We start from the raw sequence: 18,985 nt of genomic DNA on the forward strand, positions 1-18,985 counted from the left end.
GTTCTGAAATTTCTACTAAGCAATGTGACAACCAGAAAATTAGTCCTAATGAACTAGCCAAAATAACATGTTTAGAATATTAATCAAACAAGAAAATTACAAGCTTGAAAATACTTGCAGATCAACCTCATAAATCAGTGGACCATAAATGAATGAGAACAATACATACACAAACTTGAACCTAAACATATACTCGTATAATTCTTACAATATACACTAACATTAAAAACATTAAGTTGATTGCATTCTTTCATTTATCTTCGTCAGTCACTAACCAAGGACCAATTGAATACATCTCTCCTAGATGGAGAGTGCACCTACGTACGTATAACAAATTACAATCAAATATACACGCCCCGGTAAGTTGCACAAACAAACTGGCAACTATACCCTTTCACAAGTACTACTTACTATATACACAACAAGTGCGTAGGGGTTTATTTCGTAACCTAGTTCATAAAGAGGATGAACGTCTACATACCCTCAACCCCTAGCTAGACACAAAAAAAAAGAAAAAAAAAAGCACCACCAAATTCAACAGTGTGCGTAGGAACACAGAGCTCCAATCTCTGGTTCCAAGTTATGTCTTTTGACAATCATATCATATCATAAATCCGATATAGATTAGGAAACTAAGCCCGTAACGTATAATGTCATATATATAGTAAATGGATTGAATTAAGAGCAACAAGTTGGGCAACGAATCAAACCATTCTCATTGCAATCAGGACACCTCTTTAAGACATCCTCATCTTCATCGAAAACTTTCTTACTTCCACTACAATTGTCACACGGAACAAACCTAACATCCCCACAACCATCACAAACCTGCCACACATTAGTGGAACGAACAGGAAGTCCGTTAATCAGTCTAGCAAGCTGCCCGGTTTCGTGAAGCTGTTTAATAACATCAGCCCCACCAACATAATTTCCCTTAATAAAAACCTGAGGCAAACTAACAATATTCTTGTTTTTCCCATGATCACCCAACACACTCAACAACTCCTTCCTATAATTAGAATCCATGGATATGTCCCTTTCATCTATGAAAACCTTGAAGAATTTTAGAATCATACGTACCGAATAACAATCTTCAAACGTTCTTCGGATTCCTCTTAAACTTGTGAAGTAAACCACAACCCGGTCTTCAGTACCAGGTAACCGAACCAGAGAAGAACTAGAATCAGCTCTTGTGTCGGATTTCGAGACAGTTTTTGATATCAGGGGGTTGGATGATGGTTTGGCAGGTCGGCCTCGGCGAGCTTCGAAGATGCTGCACAGGTTTTTAACTTTGCCTTTAATAGAATCGAAAGAAGATGAATCGCGTTTGAAGGAATCAGATCGTTGGAATGAAGAAGAGTTATTGAAAAAAGGTTTTGTAGGGTAATCGGTTGAAGTTGAGTGAATTGTGTAAGATCGATTGTAAATAGATGACTTTTGTTCATTATTGGAACCGATCATTTTTATTGTATGTTTTTTTGCTTTGTTATGAACTTATGATGATCAATTAATTGGATTGGATTGAATTCAATTTTGAAATACAATTAGGATTTTGTTGTGTAATTATAATAATTAATTAAATAAATGGGTGAAAAGTAGGTGGAATTTGGCTAGATGGAAGAGACAGAGATAGAGGGATGAGATGATAAATGGCGTGTATTCAAAGGAAATTAAGAGAGATGCTGAGGAGCTTTTTCAAAAGGTGTGGAATGAATTGAATGAGATGATGGTTTGTTTGCTGATTTTATTTTTTATTTTTATTTTATTTTTAGTGGACAACGGTTACATCATACACGCATGTTTTTTCTGTATACATGCGTGTTTCTATTTTTCATTTTCTAATTCGGGTCGGATTTGATTAAGTCAAGAATCAAGATTGAGTAGCTATTATTTATTTGTTGTACTAAAAGTTTATATTTAGATGTGTTGTGTACTTGTTTCTTTTTCCACCTTTTTGTTCTTAATTTTTTTTATTTGTGAAATTTTTTAAAATATTACTTTTATTTTTTAAACTCGAAACCTACAACATGTAAAATTAGTGCTCAGTCACTGAGCCATAATGAGAAGTAATTTGTATTGTAATGTGGTTTAATTTTAACGAGGAAGTTTAGTGCCGCCAACGTTGTTTGAAACATGTTCTGTTACTTAGCTTTTTTGGCGTGTAAATGTTTTCTTTTTCCTTCGGGTAGCCGTTTTCGTTTTTAAGGGCAACATTACAATCACGAAAGCATGCTAATGTTTACTCCAAAAAAACACAAAGGAAAGAAAAATTAGAAATACCCCCCAAAAAAAAAAATTAGCACGAAAAAGTATTTAAAAATTTTCGAAAAGATATAAGCAAACCAAAAACGTAAAAAACAAAAACATTACAAACGTTATAAAACAACAATATTGGGAGGAAAAAAAAGAGGATGTTAAAAAAAATGATACAGTAAAAACAAATACAAAAGTTATAAAAATACAAAGAAGCCATAAAATATATGTAAAAATAAAATAAAAATATGTTGCAAAAACATCAATATATTAGTTCAAAGGGTTTATGGCATACAAATGTAACCACCTATGATCAAATGGTTATGTAATGTAGTGACCTATTCATGTGGCTATGTAATGTATGCACTTATGTTTCTTGGCTATACTATGTAAAATATGTACGGACTTTACATAGTATAGCCAAAAAAAAAAATACATAGGTTCTTATATTGATTGACCCAAATAAAAAGAACCTTACATAGTATAGCCACGAAAACATAGGTGCATACATTACATAGTCACCTGAATAGGTTACTACATTACATAACCATTTGGTCATAGGTGGTTACATTCGTATGCCATTATCCCTAGTTCAAAAATTCAAATGGATACGATATAGCAAAATGTAAGTCCCTCACTTGATGTTTTAACCCACTAGTGTAAGATACAAGAAGTCAAGTATGCACTAGAAATGGACTAGTATATAAATAAAGTAATACAAGATTTAAAGCAATAAATAATATAAAGGTGGAACACAATGTAATTTTCAAGTGTATTTTATTTATTAATGTTAAGTAAAATACAATGTTGTTGCGGAACCAAGATAATACAAATGTAAGTATTTTAACAACCTATGAATTACAAATGATCTATACTTGCTAAATAATCTCCTTGGATCGAAATACTTAAAGTTCTGAAGTATTCCTTTTTGCGATCGAGAGTATTTAGGCAAGTTTACCAAATTGCAAAAAGTAATTTGAACGAGGAAAATGACTTGGTATTTATAGGCAAATAAATTCAACAGTGAATTTGTTATGCCATACAAATATGGTTGCATGCATTTAAGAAAACTACTTTAATTTTTTAAATGCATTCGTTAAAGTACAAGGATAAAGTCATGTTGACTTGACTTTTCATCATTTAAACCAACCACCTTTACACACGTGTTGTACTTTTAACAATAAGCAAATAGATTGTCCGGATAAAAGCATGTAAAGACAAAAGTCAATTCATCGTAATCAGTGTTCAAATTTGTAAGGTCTAGAACACTTACAAAGCTCCAGTCGTTGATCAGTTAAGACTGCCAGTGGGCCCTGCCATTTGTCAATCTTATTTCTTTAAACTTCAGTCTCTGACTTCAGTGAAAATGTCTCCAGTGAAGTTGATGTGGACTGGAGTGAAGTCCATTGAGCTAAAATCTGGTGCCTTCCAGATTTCCTGTATAAGTAAGGTGCTCACTGGTTTTCTATTATTTCTGGACAAATCTTCAGTGGAGCTCCAGTTTTCAAGTCTGAAGTAAGTCCAGTGAAATTGGACTTAACACAAAATGTATCCCGTAATAAAAAATCTAAATAGGATGTGATGTGGCAAAATATGAATAGTGGTACGGGACAAGAAGTGGACGAATAATTACTTGTCATGCTCTTTAATATATAATATAACTAAAAGAATTTTGTCATGGATATGTTTGTTTAAAACTATGCAAGAAACTAAAAGTTAACCGGTAGTATAAACCCAAACCGGATATAATATGGGAAAAACAAAAATATATTAATTCAGAATACATGCGGATGCGATATAGCAAAATGCAAGTAGTGATACGAGATGTGCCACAAGAAGGTTGAATGACTTAAAAGGAAAAAAAAGTTATAAAAAACAAAAAGTAAACCGTAATAAAAAAATCTAAAAGAGATGCGATGTGACAAAACCGAATAATTATACGTGACGTAACGTAGACGAATAGTATCTCGCCACCATGTAGGCGAGTTTATTCATAACGAGGCTCTTTAATATATATTATAATTATAATAAGTTGACGGTATAGAAAAAACAAAAAGGAAAGAGGGGGTGCTGTAAATAAAAAGAAAAAGGGGCTAAAAAAACATAGAAGACCAAAAAAACAAAAAGGTTGTGAGAAGGTTTTCGAATTCATTACATTGCCTCCCAAAAGTGTAGCCTTATCTATATCTATACTCCTTGTTTAAGAATATAGCCCCTGTTGAAAATTACACAGAGGAAATGTTAGAAATACACAGATACAACACATTCACACAAACTGCGTACCATCTATCGCATAAACATTTACACACACCCTTCTCCCCTTCTCTGATGAACCCTAAACCGCGTACCATCTATCGCCAGCGACGACATCAACCCTACACCGCCGCCATCGATCCATCACCACAATCGGATCGGGTAATAACATTTAATTTTGTTTTCAGATTTGGGGGTGTCATCAAATCGGTTTGGGTTTTCTTTAGCATTGATTTCATCTGCGTTTGTGTTATTTTGATTAATATTTGCTTTAGTTTTTATCGAATTATTTTTAATTATGCGGTTTTTTTTTTTGTTGGTTATAGGCTTCAACAAAATGGTAAATATCAAACCTTTATTCAAAGGAGAAACGGTTGATGCTGATCAATGAGGATGGATACTACGTGAGCTTTGATCCTCGGCCTCATTTTGTTACAAAAAATGGTATTGTTAACGATTTCTTTGGAGTGTCTTTGATTTACCAGTTTTTAGTAGATGGTGTGAAAATAGTCTTGAAATACATGCAGTGATGAGAGGGTCTTTCAGATTTTGTATGATGCTTGCTTATGAAGTTGATTATAATTATCGATTGTTTGGGTTCAAGTGATCAGTTTGTATTAAGCAATAAATAAATTGATTTTGATCATTTAGGGTCATTTACATTAAAAACCATAAACCATTATGTGACACGTCTTGTATGGTTGTTTTCGTTGTAAATTAGCAAATGTGACCTACCTTAGGAGGTCATGATTTTGCCATGGCTAAACCCGCACCTCATGCTCATAGCGTGTTAGCTTATTAACCATCTATGCTTTGTCATTTTGGCAATATTATCATAATTATTTAAACCCATGAAAATGCAACATTGTTATTATTTTGCCATGCGACCCAACCCATGAAAATGCAAAATCTGTTTTTTTAACGTAAGTCCAAACACACCCTAAGTTTGAGTCGATGAGAAAAAAGAACTAAACTGGTAATTTCACAATGTAGGGATTGACTTCTTGGAATGTAGAGCTTCTGAAATAGCAGCATGAGTGACCATTTATGTGGTTGGACCAACTGAAATTACCATTTCTCTTTCATCATGTACAAAAGGTAATCATTACATACTGCCTAAGTTTTATAGTTATAGTTTGCATGCTTAATTGTATAATATCTTTGATGTGCATCACCTATAATGAATGACAAATCTTATTCTGTACATATGCATGAAGTTGAGGTTTGATTTTATGACAAATCTAAAGAGATACATGTCTATTTATGTTGTACTTGCCTATCAGGATATTGCAACAACAAGGTAACGTATGTACTTCACTTCACTTATATGGGCATGGGTTTTAAAAATATGTATGTTCTAATTTTATTATTATTATATTATACTTTATAATGTTGTGTGGATTCTTATATTTATGGGTTTTTTTGGTTATATGTTTTTGATTGCTGATTCTGGTTTACTAGACTGCAAGAGATGAGAACATGATCTCCTGCCTGCAATCTATTGAAAGAAACAGTTGACAGAAGGATAAAAAAAAGAGTGATTAAATGAACGACGACTTACTCACCCCTGGTTCAAAGTTAGATAGTCTTTATAAATAAGATGTATTTAAAGCTTGACAATAGCACACGAGTGTACAGTTGAAGACAAATGGTTATCTTAGAGTCCTAAAATGACTTTCTTGATCTTAGAATTTAGGATAAAATCTCACATTATGATGGAGTACTTATTGGCTTTGTAGAGAGTTCATACAAAGAAAAATTATGTATATAAACATGCCGTGTATATTTTCTCTTAGTCAGTTCATTTCTAAACATCCCGTGTCAAAGGTACTACGTATAGTAGATTTCCAATTAAATATGAAGCCCATGTAAACCATTCTCTTTTGGTGGCCAGTTGGGGTTAATTGACATGCGATTTCCAATACATGTTACAATTTAATGTAAAATTCCTGAGGATCTGTGTTGTTACCGAAGTTTTGTTATTCTGATGGGTCCCCTAATGGATGAAGACATGAAGTGCACCAAACAACTCAAATCGTGGTATATCAGGTATTGCAGTGGATGGATTGGAAATAGGCAATTTGATATTCTATATTGTCTATACTCCTCTTTCCACATTGACATAAAGCTCTTGCATGTAAGTCACCTGTGTTTTCTATGTATAATTGTATATCGTTCATCAAATGTGTCTTGGTAGCTCTTTTGTTTTACATAATGATTTTTTAACCATGCATTACCACACCTTGGAATTTTTGTTACATATCCCAAGTATTTGCATATTTAATAAAATTTTGATTAAGGGTATATAAACAAATGGCTAGGATGAATCCCTTTTTCTTCTATGCAGATATGGCATGAAAACATACCCATATAATAAAATAGTTGAAAGGAAAAGTCACCAACGATGGTTGAAAAGAGATGGCTCGTAGTTCACTGGTGGCGGCACTATGTTTCGAGATGGAGCCACACAATATATTACGAAACTCAAGTAATACATCCCTATTACCGGTAGGGTCTCGAGGACAACTCTTGATATGGGATGCGAGTTATGAAACACATTCGTGTTTTGTAAGATATTGATAATATCACCTATAAGTATTATTGGTATAAGTATTTTGGTATTAATGTTTGGTTTAACTATATAATGTTGAGATTTAAAAAAATGTTTATTTATACAATAAACTTTGTGATGTCCATTTATTTTACCGTGTTTGTTTGTATATTTACCCAATCTTAAGGAACCGCCACACTTGACGTCATACATTATTTTAACCGGTTCCGCCGCAACGTGCGGGTAATATGCTAGTACCACTAAACAAAATCAAAATTTATGTTTTATAATTGTTTTCCGGTATTTATTTTTAGAAGGTAGATAAGGACCAAAAAAATATTTTTCATAACTTGCTGCTTTAATGATAGTGTAAAAAAAGTGAACTAATTCATTTATCCCTTAAACAAGTGAATTTCTTCATTTATCCCTTAAACAACACAATGTTTATATACTCGTATTCACCAATCCCACTGAAGTGGGTTTCTCAGTTTCCTCTCAAAGGGTTCATTATATAGAAGTTGTGAATCCTACCCTTATGGTGTGCAATTCTTTGGTAACGTACACTGATAATATTGACATTTGTTCAAAAAATATATACTGATATTTTTATATTGAAAAATTAAAAAGGAAAGACTATACATTTTACCAAACAATTTTTATCTATACTACTACTAGCTTAATAACCCGCATACTACACGGGCAAATCAAGAAAAATTTTATTTTGATTAAGTGAAAAATGTTTAAAAATTATTTATGATGTACTACGTATTATAGTTAACATTTGTGATTAATGCATATACTAATTAGCTATATCTAATTTCTTCTGTTTTAATAAAAGAATTAAAATATTTTTAAAATTAACTAATAAATGATGTCATAAATCATTTAAGTAAAAAAGAAAAAAATTATAAGAAATTTTCTAACAATACTAAGTAAATTTGTCTTTAAAAATAATGATGTAAGCAAAATTTTCTTTTATCTATATCTATATCTATATCTATATAAAAGGCTATCAGAACCAGAACGATTCGAATGGTACGTCAGCAGCCACATCAGCATTTACACGCTGATGTGTAGGGTCCACATAAACATGAAAGCAATAAATATACCCTTGTATTAAAAAAAAGGCTTTTGGGTTCCAATTGAACCAAAGGAGATTTTGTTTACTATTCTGAAACTCACAGCTAATAAACGACCATTCAGATGACTTCTTTATGTAAAAACAGTCCATATCCCAAATCTCATCGGTTAGAAACTTAGAACACTTAACCAGCCTTTTCCTATTTTCAATTTGTTCATCTCTTTTCAAATCTTTAATCCCTAAATCCTTTCCTATTTTCTATTTTTTATCACCATTAAATCTTCACTCCTCAATTCTCTTCATAATTTCCATCCCTATAGATAACTTTAAGGATTTGGCGTGTTAGAATAATGGCTAAATCCCCTATATCTCATATATATATATATATATATATATATCATTTTTTTTATATACCGACTAACATCATCACGAAATCAACAAGTATTTCAGGTAACAATTTTCGATTTTTTAACTCTATTTTAGTTTTATCAATCTTTTTTTGACTGTTTTTGAATATAAATCATGTAAATAGTTATATGTATGTAGGGGTTTTGTAATGTGTTTTGAAAATATAAATCATATTTGATTAAAATGATTTTTTCGAGATATAAATCATGAATATTTATTCGATGGCTTTTTGAATGTTTGTGATACAAACACATATATATCGATGTTTTTGTGTGATTTATATTTATTTTGTGAGAACTGATATATACGCATCCCTTATATTAGACTAAAATGGTGTGATTATATATATATATATCGATGAATATCTATTTTTGAAATAACCATTTTGTGTGATTTATACAATTATGTTCAACAAGATTGAATGCGTATGCTACTAAAAACAAACGGAATCTAACTGCATACATAAGTAAATTAAGTGCCCAAATCCTCCTGGAAGAATGGAAATCAGAAAGTACCGGTATATGTTAGCATCATATTATTCGTGCTATATTGCATGTTCTGTACTTTAGTTGTTGCTGCTATAGTTATTATCATATAGTTTTGCTGCTGATGCTTTATGTTATACAACCAAAATAAGTTCTCTGTGTTGAAGTATGCTACTGTTACTATATATTAGGAAATAAGCGATAATGGTGGGCCATGATCTTATGATGTCATTCTCATTTTTTGAAACGTTTAAGTTCATCAAGTAGGTTTTATGCATATATTTGTAAAACATCATTTTACGTTTTGTATGCTTATTCTTAGAAACGGTAGTTTCTGAAAGGTTTTGACCTATTCTGCTTCAACCCGAGGGATAAATATGTTTGTATCGTATAAAGATTTGGTCAGACTCAAATAATGGTATGGTACTTGTAAGTCCCTTTGCCACCGGATCACACGACATTAAGTATCTAATGTATAAGTGCGGAAAATCTTATACACTAGCAATCAACACAATATATATGAATAAGAACACGAATATGAATAAACTGGAACCGTATATTACTTCAGTAAATGCAATTACAAGTAAAATACCAAGTTCGGAATGTGAAAAACTGAAATGAAAACTAACTCAGAGATTCACAAGTTGCAACCAAAACTCTCTCTCTCTATCTCTGAAACCTAAACCTTACATCTATATATAGGCTTAAACATGGACCGTGCCGGGCCGACGTCTTGTGTAGATCGAGCTCGAGCAAGTCAACACAAGTTTGACCAATTTGAGCTCTTGTAGGTCGAGCTCGACCAAGTCAACACGTTGACCAACTCGAGGTTGACTTTATTATATGAAATAAAATAACGTTTATTACAAGTACATATTCAATAGACTCAAGACAAACTTGTATAATGATGTTGTCACCCGGAAATGCACCAACAAACTCCCCCTTGACATTAGCATTTAGAAGTTTTCATTGATCTTCAAAGGCTTCACTTGTAATGCATGGAAAAAGTAACAGAAATGCCCAATCAAGCACTCCTTGACTATTGCAATCAATTCTGACAATCATTAGTTAAAAAATCTGCAATTAACAAATTTTCGTTAACTAATAATATTATGTCTTCTTTCGGTAAGACTTGATCTTTATACGCTACACATTGATCTCCAAACTACAAAATCTCTGTATCCTTATGACAATTAACAAATCCAATACTCAGATTGTAATTCTCCCCTGAACAGCAACATCCAAATTAAGCTCCAAGCAATATTATCATGCAAAACATCATCATTTCAAAGTATTACAGACATCATTGCCTCCTCATGCAATTCGGATATCATCACTCCAGACATTATGAAAAAAAACATTGCTCAATCTATTTTGATATTCAAGCTTAACCGACCTATGATATGAAGTTGAATCTCCAACAATCAGCATTGAATTTAATCAGCTCTCACAACGATAAGAAATTCTGTAACTTGAATTTCAGATATGCAGCACTCACAAGATCCATGTCTTCAACCAATAGTGTCTGGCTTTGTCTTTTATTTTCACGAATCCACCAACCACCTGACGCCTTTTGTATCAAATCTCCCCCTCAAGGTAAACATCTCCAAAATACATAAAGAACCACTTAATCTGCAACCCCATCACTAGTTACCGGATTAATCATCTCTATATCATTGACATAAAATAAAGGTTTGATCATCAATTACTTGGCAAAAAATGATTAATTTCATCTCAAAAGTTTTAAGATAAAACCCCAAACACACGCACAACAATGATCATCAACAGTTTACTCGGATTTTCAACCTTGGCCTTCAATCTTCATCTTAATCAATTGAATCACCTAATCTATAATCAGGCGCCTTTGATCCAAAAATTAGGTCGGACACATGTCACACGGATTCAAAACCAGAAAGATGCCATGACTAAATCCTGTCAAAACACAATGATCTTCATTGCTACGAACATCCAAGAATTTTGCTTAGAAAACATGGAAGCTTTAAACTTTTATCCCCCCATTTTCTTTACAAAATTCTTAAAACAGCCTATATGTTTCTTTTTGTTTACAACACATCTCTCACTCGCATCTTCATCGCACAGTGTTCACATATGCAATCAAGAGATAACACAGTAGCTCCTTGCCAAACAACATCATGACACAATTGTTCACATATACAAACAAGAGATAACACAGTAGCTCCTTGCCAAAACAACATCATGACACAATTGTTCACATATACAGTCAAGAGGTAACCCATTATCTCCTTCCAAAAACAACATCATGACACGGTTCATATATACCGTCAAAAGATAACTAGTAGCTCCTTGATACAACAAACTTGGTATTGAATTCCCTCTAAGTTTTCTCGAAATCTTCTATGAAGGATAGACCTCTAGCCGTCATTGATTCGAGTTGTTTGAATTTAGAACCTAAAGTTGATCAATTTTTCATGTCTAATGCTTTATTACAGAAATCGAACCAAAACTCAAAGAGTTTACAAGTTCAATATTCCAACAAGCTTAGACCAAAACTAAATCAAATTTACAAGTTCTTGACAATTCGAAAAGTGATAAATTAGAATCCAAAGTTGATCAAGTTTACAAGTCCAAAACTCGATTAATAGATATCAAACCTAAACTCAAAAGAGTTTACAAGTTCAATATTTAGACAAGTTCAGAACCTAAACATAATCAAGATTGCCAATTCTAAAAAAAAAAACCAATCACTTCATCATAAAATCTGATTATATAGTCGAACAAGAGATATCGGTACCTAGTCACTCGAGCTTAGATAGGTCGAGCTTGGACTGGTTGAGCTTGACTTGGTCGAGCTAGGAGAGGTCGAGCTTGACTGGTCGAGTTAGGAAAGGTCGAGCTCCAGAATAGGTCGAGCTCCAGACTATGTCGAGCTCTGGAAGAGGTCGAGCTCCGGAAGAGGTCGAGCTCCAGACTAGGTCAAGCTCGGGTTGTGGTCGAGGTTGAGGTTCACTTTTGGTCGAGGTCGACCTATCTGGTCGAGTTCAAGTGATGTTTCCATAACCATTGGAAAGTAGACTCATTTACGAATTCGTGGCCACTTGAATCGTCAAAAATGGAGTTACGGTTTGAAAGTTATGGCCAAAACAAAATCAACACATTTTGGTCGAGCTAGGGAAGGTCGAGCTTGAGCTTGGTTGAGCTAGGGAGGTCGAGGTCGACCTTGTCTGGTCGAGGTCGAGCTCGACCTGGTCGAGCTTGGCTTGTTCTTGGTCGAGCTAGGATTAGCAATGACGAGCTTGAATGGAGCGTATGAAGCTCGATTGGACCGAAAACCCAAATGAAAACACCTTTATCATTTTCAAAACCTTAATCCCGAACCAAAAAGAATATCTCCGTTGGCTCTGATACCAATTGGAAGTCCCTTCGCCACCGTATCACACGAGATTAAGTATCTAATGTATAAGTGCGGAAAATTTTATACACCAGCAATCAACACAATATATATGAATAAGAACCCGAATATGAATAAACTGGAACCGTATATTACTTCAGTAAATGCAATTACAAGTAAAATACCAAGTTCGGAATGTGAAAAAGTGAAACGAAAACCAACTCAGAGATTCACAAGTTGCAACCAAAACTCTCTCTCTCTATCTCTGAAACCTAAACCTTACATCTATATATATAGACTTAAACATGGACTGGGCCGGGCCGACGTCTCGTGTAGGTCGAGCTCAACCAAGTCAACATAAGTTTGACCAATTCGAGCTCTTGTAGGTCGAGCTCGACCAAGTCAACACGTTGACCAACTCGAGGTTGACTTTATTATATGACATAAAATAACGTTTATTACAAGTACATATTCAATAGACTCAAGACAAACTTTTATAATGATGTTGTCACCCGGAAATGCACCAACAGGTACTTAAGCAATTTATTTTGTTTAATCAGGGAATTAGCTGGACTAGAACAAGATAACCTGTTATCTTTAGGATTTAGAGTAAGTTTTCAATATATATCATTGAATATCTTGCTATAATTGTAGTCATTATTAACCAAATTTACTATTTGTGTTATTCTTAGCGCAGTGCAAATCAAGTTTAACTAATTTACTGTTTGTGTTTTTCCAAGCCTCATGTTGAAAACTTTGGTGAAGCTTGCAGCACATCACGGAGTCCACGACTCCACGCTCTGCTAATGTCTTTTGGCTTCTTGACATGCTTGGTTGTTGGGTAAAATTTATCCAACTATAATCTGTATTTTTATTAGAGGCTTAAAGCTGATTACCAAAAAGACAAATGAATTATTTAGAGGTGGCATAATAAGGCAAATTGGGTAATGGGTCAAATCGTGTGTTTTTTTGGTGCTTGCCGAACTGGTCAGATTCGGTGCTTTTCTAAACCGACCTGAAGTGGTTCAGCTTTTATGTCATCTTTATGAGTTAAATAGTTGGTGAGTAAATATGTGTACGAAACATGCATAATTTTAATAACAATAAGAGATTTTTTTTAAAACCCATTCTACCATTAAAAAATAGGGGGATCCAATACGATCAATTTTGTTTAAATTCATCATAAATTTAGGTTGAAGAGCTTACAAGCATTAAAAATAACACTTGATTAGTAACAACTTATCGGTATCTATTATTGTTCCATCCAACGGATGGTATATTTCAAAAATGGGCGCCAGTATCATCATATATTTTTTGATATGCCTTAAGCACACACTTCACTATTCATCTTCAATGATTGGAACTCATAAATTTTTTTAACTTTCTTACTTGTAGTTTACTATCCAGTAGATTTACTTTCAATATCTAGGAAATAGAATGGTTCCTTCTCCAATGTTTCAGGTACTCAGATAAACTTTCAGTCAATGTGATATTGGTTATCATTTTAGAATTATGTTGGAGTTGGTTGGTATTGGTCATCAGGATCTAATTTTTGTGTTATTCAGGAATCTACGGGATGTTTGCTAGAGCAGCCAAAATTTTTGTTGGTAAGGAACATTTTTCGACAATGTTTTTAGCGAGACTTTAGATTTGGAGAAACTGTTATCTTATTTTCAGAAGAGCAAACATTTTGGATGATACTAAAGAAGGACCAACCTATTTAGGTCCCTTTGCATTTCAGCAGGTATAAATTTGCAATATTCATTTATTGCTTATTATATCCTATTGTTTTCCATCTTGCAAATGTGCAGATTTGTTTGGATATGAAGTTTGTCATCTCCTTTGCTTCAAGTGTGTTACTTATCTCCAAATTTATATCGAGTCGTGAATGAGATCAAAAATAAATCACTTGTAGCTTTCTCTGTAACGGGAGTGGATCCAAAAAGGTTAGTTACATTTGCCATGAATTATTAATTCTGTCTGGTCCTTCTAAACTTATGTACACAATGATTAATTTTGTGCCAATGTACTTCAAGTGGTTTGCTGATATATGTCAAGAAGCAATAGAGAGGTTGAGCCGGAAGCTACGACAACTGCTTCCGTTTCAGTACAATTCATATCATCCATGAGATTTCATGGCGGTTTCTAAGGAGATCGGTTTTCCTCTTTGTATATCTGGGATCTGCTACTTTTCTTTTGTGATCACGGAATTATAACTTTCATTTTACGGTATCTCATTTCATGTTTCGTCTTTGTTATGGAAACCAGTATCCATTTCCAGCAATTTCATCTTATCTGTTACATTTTGAAGCTCATTATTAAACCAGAAAATAAAGTCAATATTAACCCATTAAATTTTAGCTCACGACAACTGTTATATGTTTTACAAACTTTACTGATCTCCTCTCATGAGTGTATTTGTAGTGTATTACTTTTACAAACTTTACTGATCTCCTCTCATGAGTGTTTTTGTAGTGTTTTTGTAGTATATTCAGTATTAGTAATATAATAGCATATGCTAATACAACAATGTGGCTAGCCGTTTCCTTACGTAGAATTTATGCACTGAAAAATATATAATTATCAAATAATTGCACTTATTGATTTTATGCACTAACAATCAATAAAAATTATCAAATAATTGTAGCTATTGTTTTATAATCATCTTTTGATATTCATTACATCTCAACGTTTAAGAATCTACCAGTAGTAACTAAAAATATTATTTATAAATTCTTTTACGAGTAGTATTTATATCAAAAGCAACAAGGACTAAAGCTTTTAATTTTGAATAATGATGAGCTCGAATACCACAACAAAGTTGTTTTCAAAGATGTTTTGAGTAATTAAAAAATAAGGTTTTAATCTTTAGTTAACTCCAATCAATTTTGCAACTTTTGCTATCTAACAAATATTAAGGGTTTGTTTTTTTTTTTAACCAATAAGTGACTGAATTAATAAAATGACTAAATGGATAAATAATGTTTTTATCGATTAAGTCAATACAATTGTTTTTATTTATTGAGTAAAAAACAAATGTCGTTTTAAAAAATAAAAGTCAAAAAAATAAACATTTTTGATGACTTAATATATTAAATATTTTTAGTTAAGTACTTAAGTCACTCTACTAAGTACCCTTTATGTTTGTGGACATTTTATTCTTCAATACATATGAGCATCTATCTTATTACACAAAGCTATTCACTTTTTGTTATAACATTATTTTTAATTGCATGTAATTTATGATTATTACGTAGATATATAATAGATCGGTGCAAGCACGAGTTTCACCTAGTTATATATAGAGATATAAAATTTATATTTTCATGTTGAAACTTTAAAGAAATATGACACATGAATTGAATAAACTACCATTGTTGAATAAATAACGACTAACTTTTAATATTAAATTACACCATCAGTCATTTATATTATAAAATATTTATTCTACCTCCTTTAAATCAAACATATTTATATCAATTACCTATACCATTTTTTGTTGCTACCACTATCACCATCCGTCGTCGCCATCCCACTGTCGCCGCATGGATGCGGGTGTAGTGCTAGTCCTTACGTATACACACTAACAAAAAAAAAATAAACATCATTTGTTATAGCATCATCTTTCAATCACGTGTATTTTTCTTCTTTAATAAATTTGGGCTCTAACAACATTTGCTGACATCCAAAGTTAAAATTGAGACCTCAAAGTCTCAATATTACCTAAATATCAATTGATTTATTGATTGTTGATAGCCACGTATTAGTTTGGAATAGGATATCAACCCCACACAAGTTTCTAGTAACTTGTTGAACTACCCCGGCGTTGCCGGGTTCGAAGCTTTTACGTGTTTCTTACAAGTTTTGTGCGCGCTTTAAAAACCTATATCAAATACACGCAGTATATGACATTAAGTTTTGTTTCTTTTATATATAAAAGGGAATATAAGGTTGTCTGACATTTAAGCTTAGGTGTGAAACTCCTCACATACTAATATTTTATTATTTCTTGTTTAATGAATAGATGCATGGGCCCCATAATTTTTATGAATTAAAAAAACAATATGTGAGTATTCCACACCTAAGCTTAGATACCCGACAACCTTATATTCCCATCCCCTTTTATATATTAACATCAACATTTTTGCATCATCGATCAAATTTATTTATTTCATTTTACTCTATTGCTATGTAATACATATATATTTGTGGAAAAAAAAAAGATAAAATCTCAAATTAAAAGATGTTAAAGAGACAAAATTTAAATAACCAAAGCTGTCAAAAAATGTTTTTTTTTAAACCAAACTGGATCGGAAAATTGTTTTTGGCCCAAAAGTGAGGTTGTAGTTGATGGGTAAAGTTTGGTTGTTTCAGAAGAAAAAAAATAAATAAATAAAAGAAATACCAGACTCACTAACACTTTTACTAATTTTTTTTACAAACTGTAAGCTTAAGTGGCTCATCCACATCATTCCAAAACCAAGCTGTGGTTAATTCTTTTTGTTCAACTTCTACTACAGGTTATATTTTAACCATTATTATTTTCTCTTTCCTTGAAACATAAATCTCCATTCCATATAAAAAAAGATAAAATAGAGGCTCTCGATCTCTTGGCTATAGAAAGAAAAAAACCTACAAATTAAGAATGTTGGATCATTCTAGGTATTTATTTTTCTAATTTTATGTATGTTGCTACTCGTCTTTTTCCCCATGAGGTTCTTGATGTGCAGAAAAGTTTTTAATTTATAAAGTACAAGGTTAACTTCTCTACCACACTCACTCATGGGCAGTGGACCTGTTCGTGTATAGTATAGTAAATCGGTAAGACCAGGATCGTTCGCAGGGACTATGTCTAAGAACTAAGCTAGATGTAATTCTAGGATTTGGGGTTTTGTCACGATTTAAATAAAACTAAAATAATAAAAACATAAATTGATTGATTTGGCAAAATAATAATAATTAAAACATTGCATCTATTTGGAACAGTTTGCATGTCATGATCATTTAAAAAACAGTTTAGATATGTTGAACAACTCTTCTCACGTAAGGATTTTCGTTAGATTCACCAGACTACTTAGTAGGGCAGTCGTTAGACTCACACTACACTATAAACAGATTCTCGCTAGATTCACTGCCATGCATTAAGACCTGAGTTTTGTAACTATGACTTAATCTTTTATGTAAGTCTAAATCCTTGTTAAATTCAATAGACACTGATTACCCTCGTCACCCGGATCCGGTTTCCGTTCGCCAGATCAACTAGATTAACCTAATAAAACATATGTTCAGTTGAGCCAAACTATTAATTAATTATCCCCCACTCGGTTACAAGTCAAGAGACCACATTAATTATAGACCGATTAATGTTTCGCAAACCATATTAAATGACCCTAAGGCCTTAGCGCTAGGTCGACCTAACCAAGTCAATAAAATAGGTTTGTATATGAAAACTAATAACATTTGTCTGACTTAATAACCATGGATCTGCGACAAGCATAGATACGGTTCAACAATCTAATATATAAAACTACCACGGCATGATCACATTATCTAAATAGATGCAAAACTACTTAGCTACTCATCACAAGACAAATAAACCTAACAATCTTAAATAAATCCATAAAGATAATTGTCAAATAAATAGTCTTGTAATCAAGTACGCTAACAATAATATAAAGAGTAAAGAAGATCAAACTAATAATAGGGTGAAGTTGCACGGTCCGTATCCTTCTTGGCCGCTCATTCTATTCAACACCTAGAATCCTCCTATTATTATCTTGACCAAACACTCCTTCGAATTAAATTGAGATATGAATATTGAATTGTTGTTTAAATGATTGATGCTTGATCTTCCGGATGATATTGAGGTGTTACGAGAGTTTAGATCTGATTAAAATACCCTAGAACGGCCTCAAAGTTGGCCGGAAGACATGCGCTACGAATCTTGGGGTTTAGGGGGGTATTTATAGGTTTTAGGCAAAACCCTAAATCTGGCCGACCTAGCCCAGCGGCGCTGGTCTTCAGGGAGCGGCGCTGGTGGCTTGCCAGCGGCGCTAGTCTTCAGGGAGCGGCGCTGGTGGCTGATGTTCGTGCTTTTGCGTCTTCATTTGGCTCCTGAATCACTTCTTGTGTCTTGTAACTTCATAAGCTTCCTTCTTGAGTCACTTGATGTCATTTACCCTCTCTCGCATCTCCCGTGAACCTGCACAAACACATCATTCATTAAGTACTGATAGTTTTGGAATAATAATTCATTTAAGTATAGAAATGAAGCCTTTCACTAGGGGTTTTTATCACAAAATGGACGCTCATCATATACCCCCACACTTAAGCCTTTGCTTGTGTAAGTCCCCTTGACGCGGATCGTTAATAGTTTGATCCCGTTATCCAGAGGTGCTGAATCCCTCTCTATAACGTGGTGATTCACAACGAAAGCCCCTAGATCACCTGCTGTCTCGCAGATCTTCTTCGGGCTAGCGGAACGACCTTTGACCTATTAACCGACACAAGAATGCTTGAAAATTCGACAAATGTTAGACCCTAATCTCTGTTAGGGTTCTGGTATTTATAGGAAAACCTCCCAA

General features: G+C 33.2%; 1 protein-coding gene and 2 long non-coding RNA genes across 12 annotated transcripts; 2 read left to right on the top strand and 1 right to left on the bottom strand.

The window, feature by feature from the left end:
• Positions 1-166: 166 nt before the first annotated feature.
• LOC122582180 (uncharacterized protein At5g39865) lies at positions 167-1,717 on the bottom strand. The gene has a single exon (XM_043754538.1). The coding sequence runs from the start codon at positions 1,459-1,461 to the stop codon at positions 679-681; it is 783 nt and encodes a 260-aa protein (XP_043610473.1). The 5' UTR covers positions 1,462-1,717; the 3' UTR covers positions 167-678.
• Positions 1,718-4,508: 2,791 nt separating this feature from the next.
• Positions 4,509-7,202, top strand: LOC122582794. The gene is made up of 4 exons (XR_006321246.1): positions 4,509-4,668; positions 4,833-4,950; positions 5,500-5,604; positions 5,968-7,202. It is a non-coding gene; the product is annotated as an uncharacterized LOC122582794 (long non-coding RNA).
• A 1,072-nt stretch (positions 7,203-8,274) lies between these two features.
• Positions 8,275-14,766, top strand: LOC122584000. Of its 10 annotated transcripts, XR_006321381.1 has the most exons (8): positions 8,275-8,588; positions 12,962-13,010; positions 13,142-13,242; positions 13,797-13,862; positions 13,967-14,008; positions 14,079-14,145; positions 14,213-14,347; positions 14,438-14,766. It is a non-coding gene; the product is annotated as an uncharacterized LOC122584000 (long non-coding RNA). The 10 variants fall into 10 exon arrangements; XR_006321380.1 differs by having other exon boundaries at positions 14,079-14,347; XR_006321378.1 differs by having other exon boundaries at positions 8,276-8,588; positions 13,967-14,145.
• Positions 14,767-18,985: the final 4,219 nt, after the last annotated feature.

Source organism: Erigeron canadensis, chromosome 9 (genome assembly GCF_010389155.1).
Source record: "Erigeron canadensis isolate Cc75 chromosome 9, C_canadensis_v1, whole genome shotgun sequence".
Lineage (NCBI taxonomy): Eukaryota > Viridiplantae > Streptophyta > Magnoliopsida > Asterales > Asteraceae > Erigeron > Erigeron canadensis.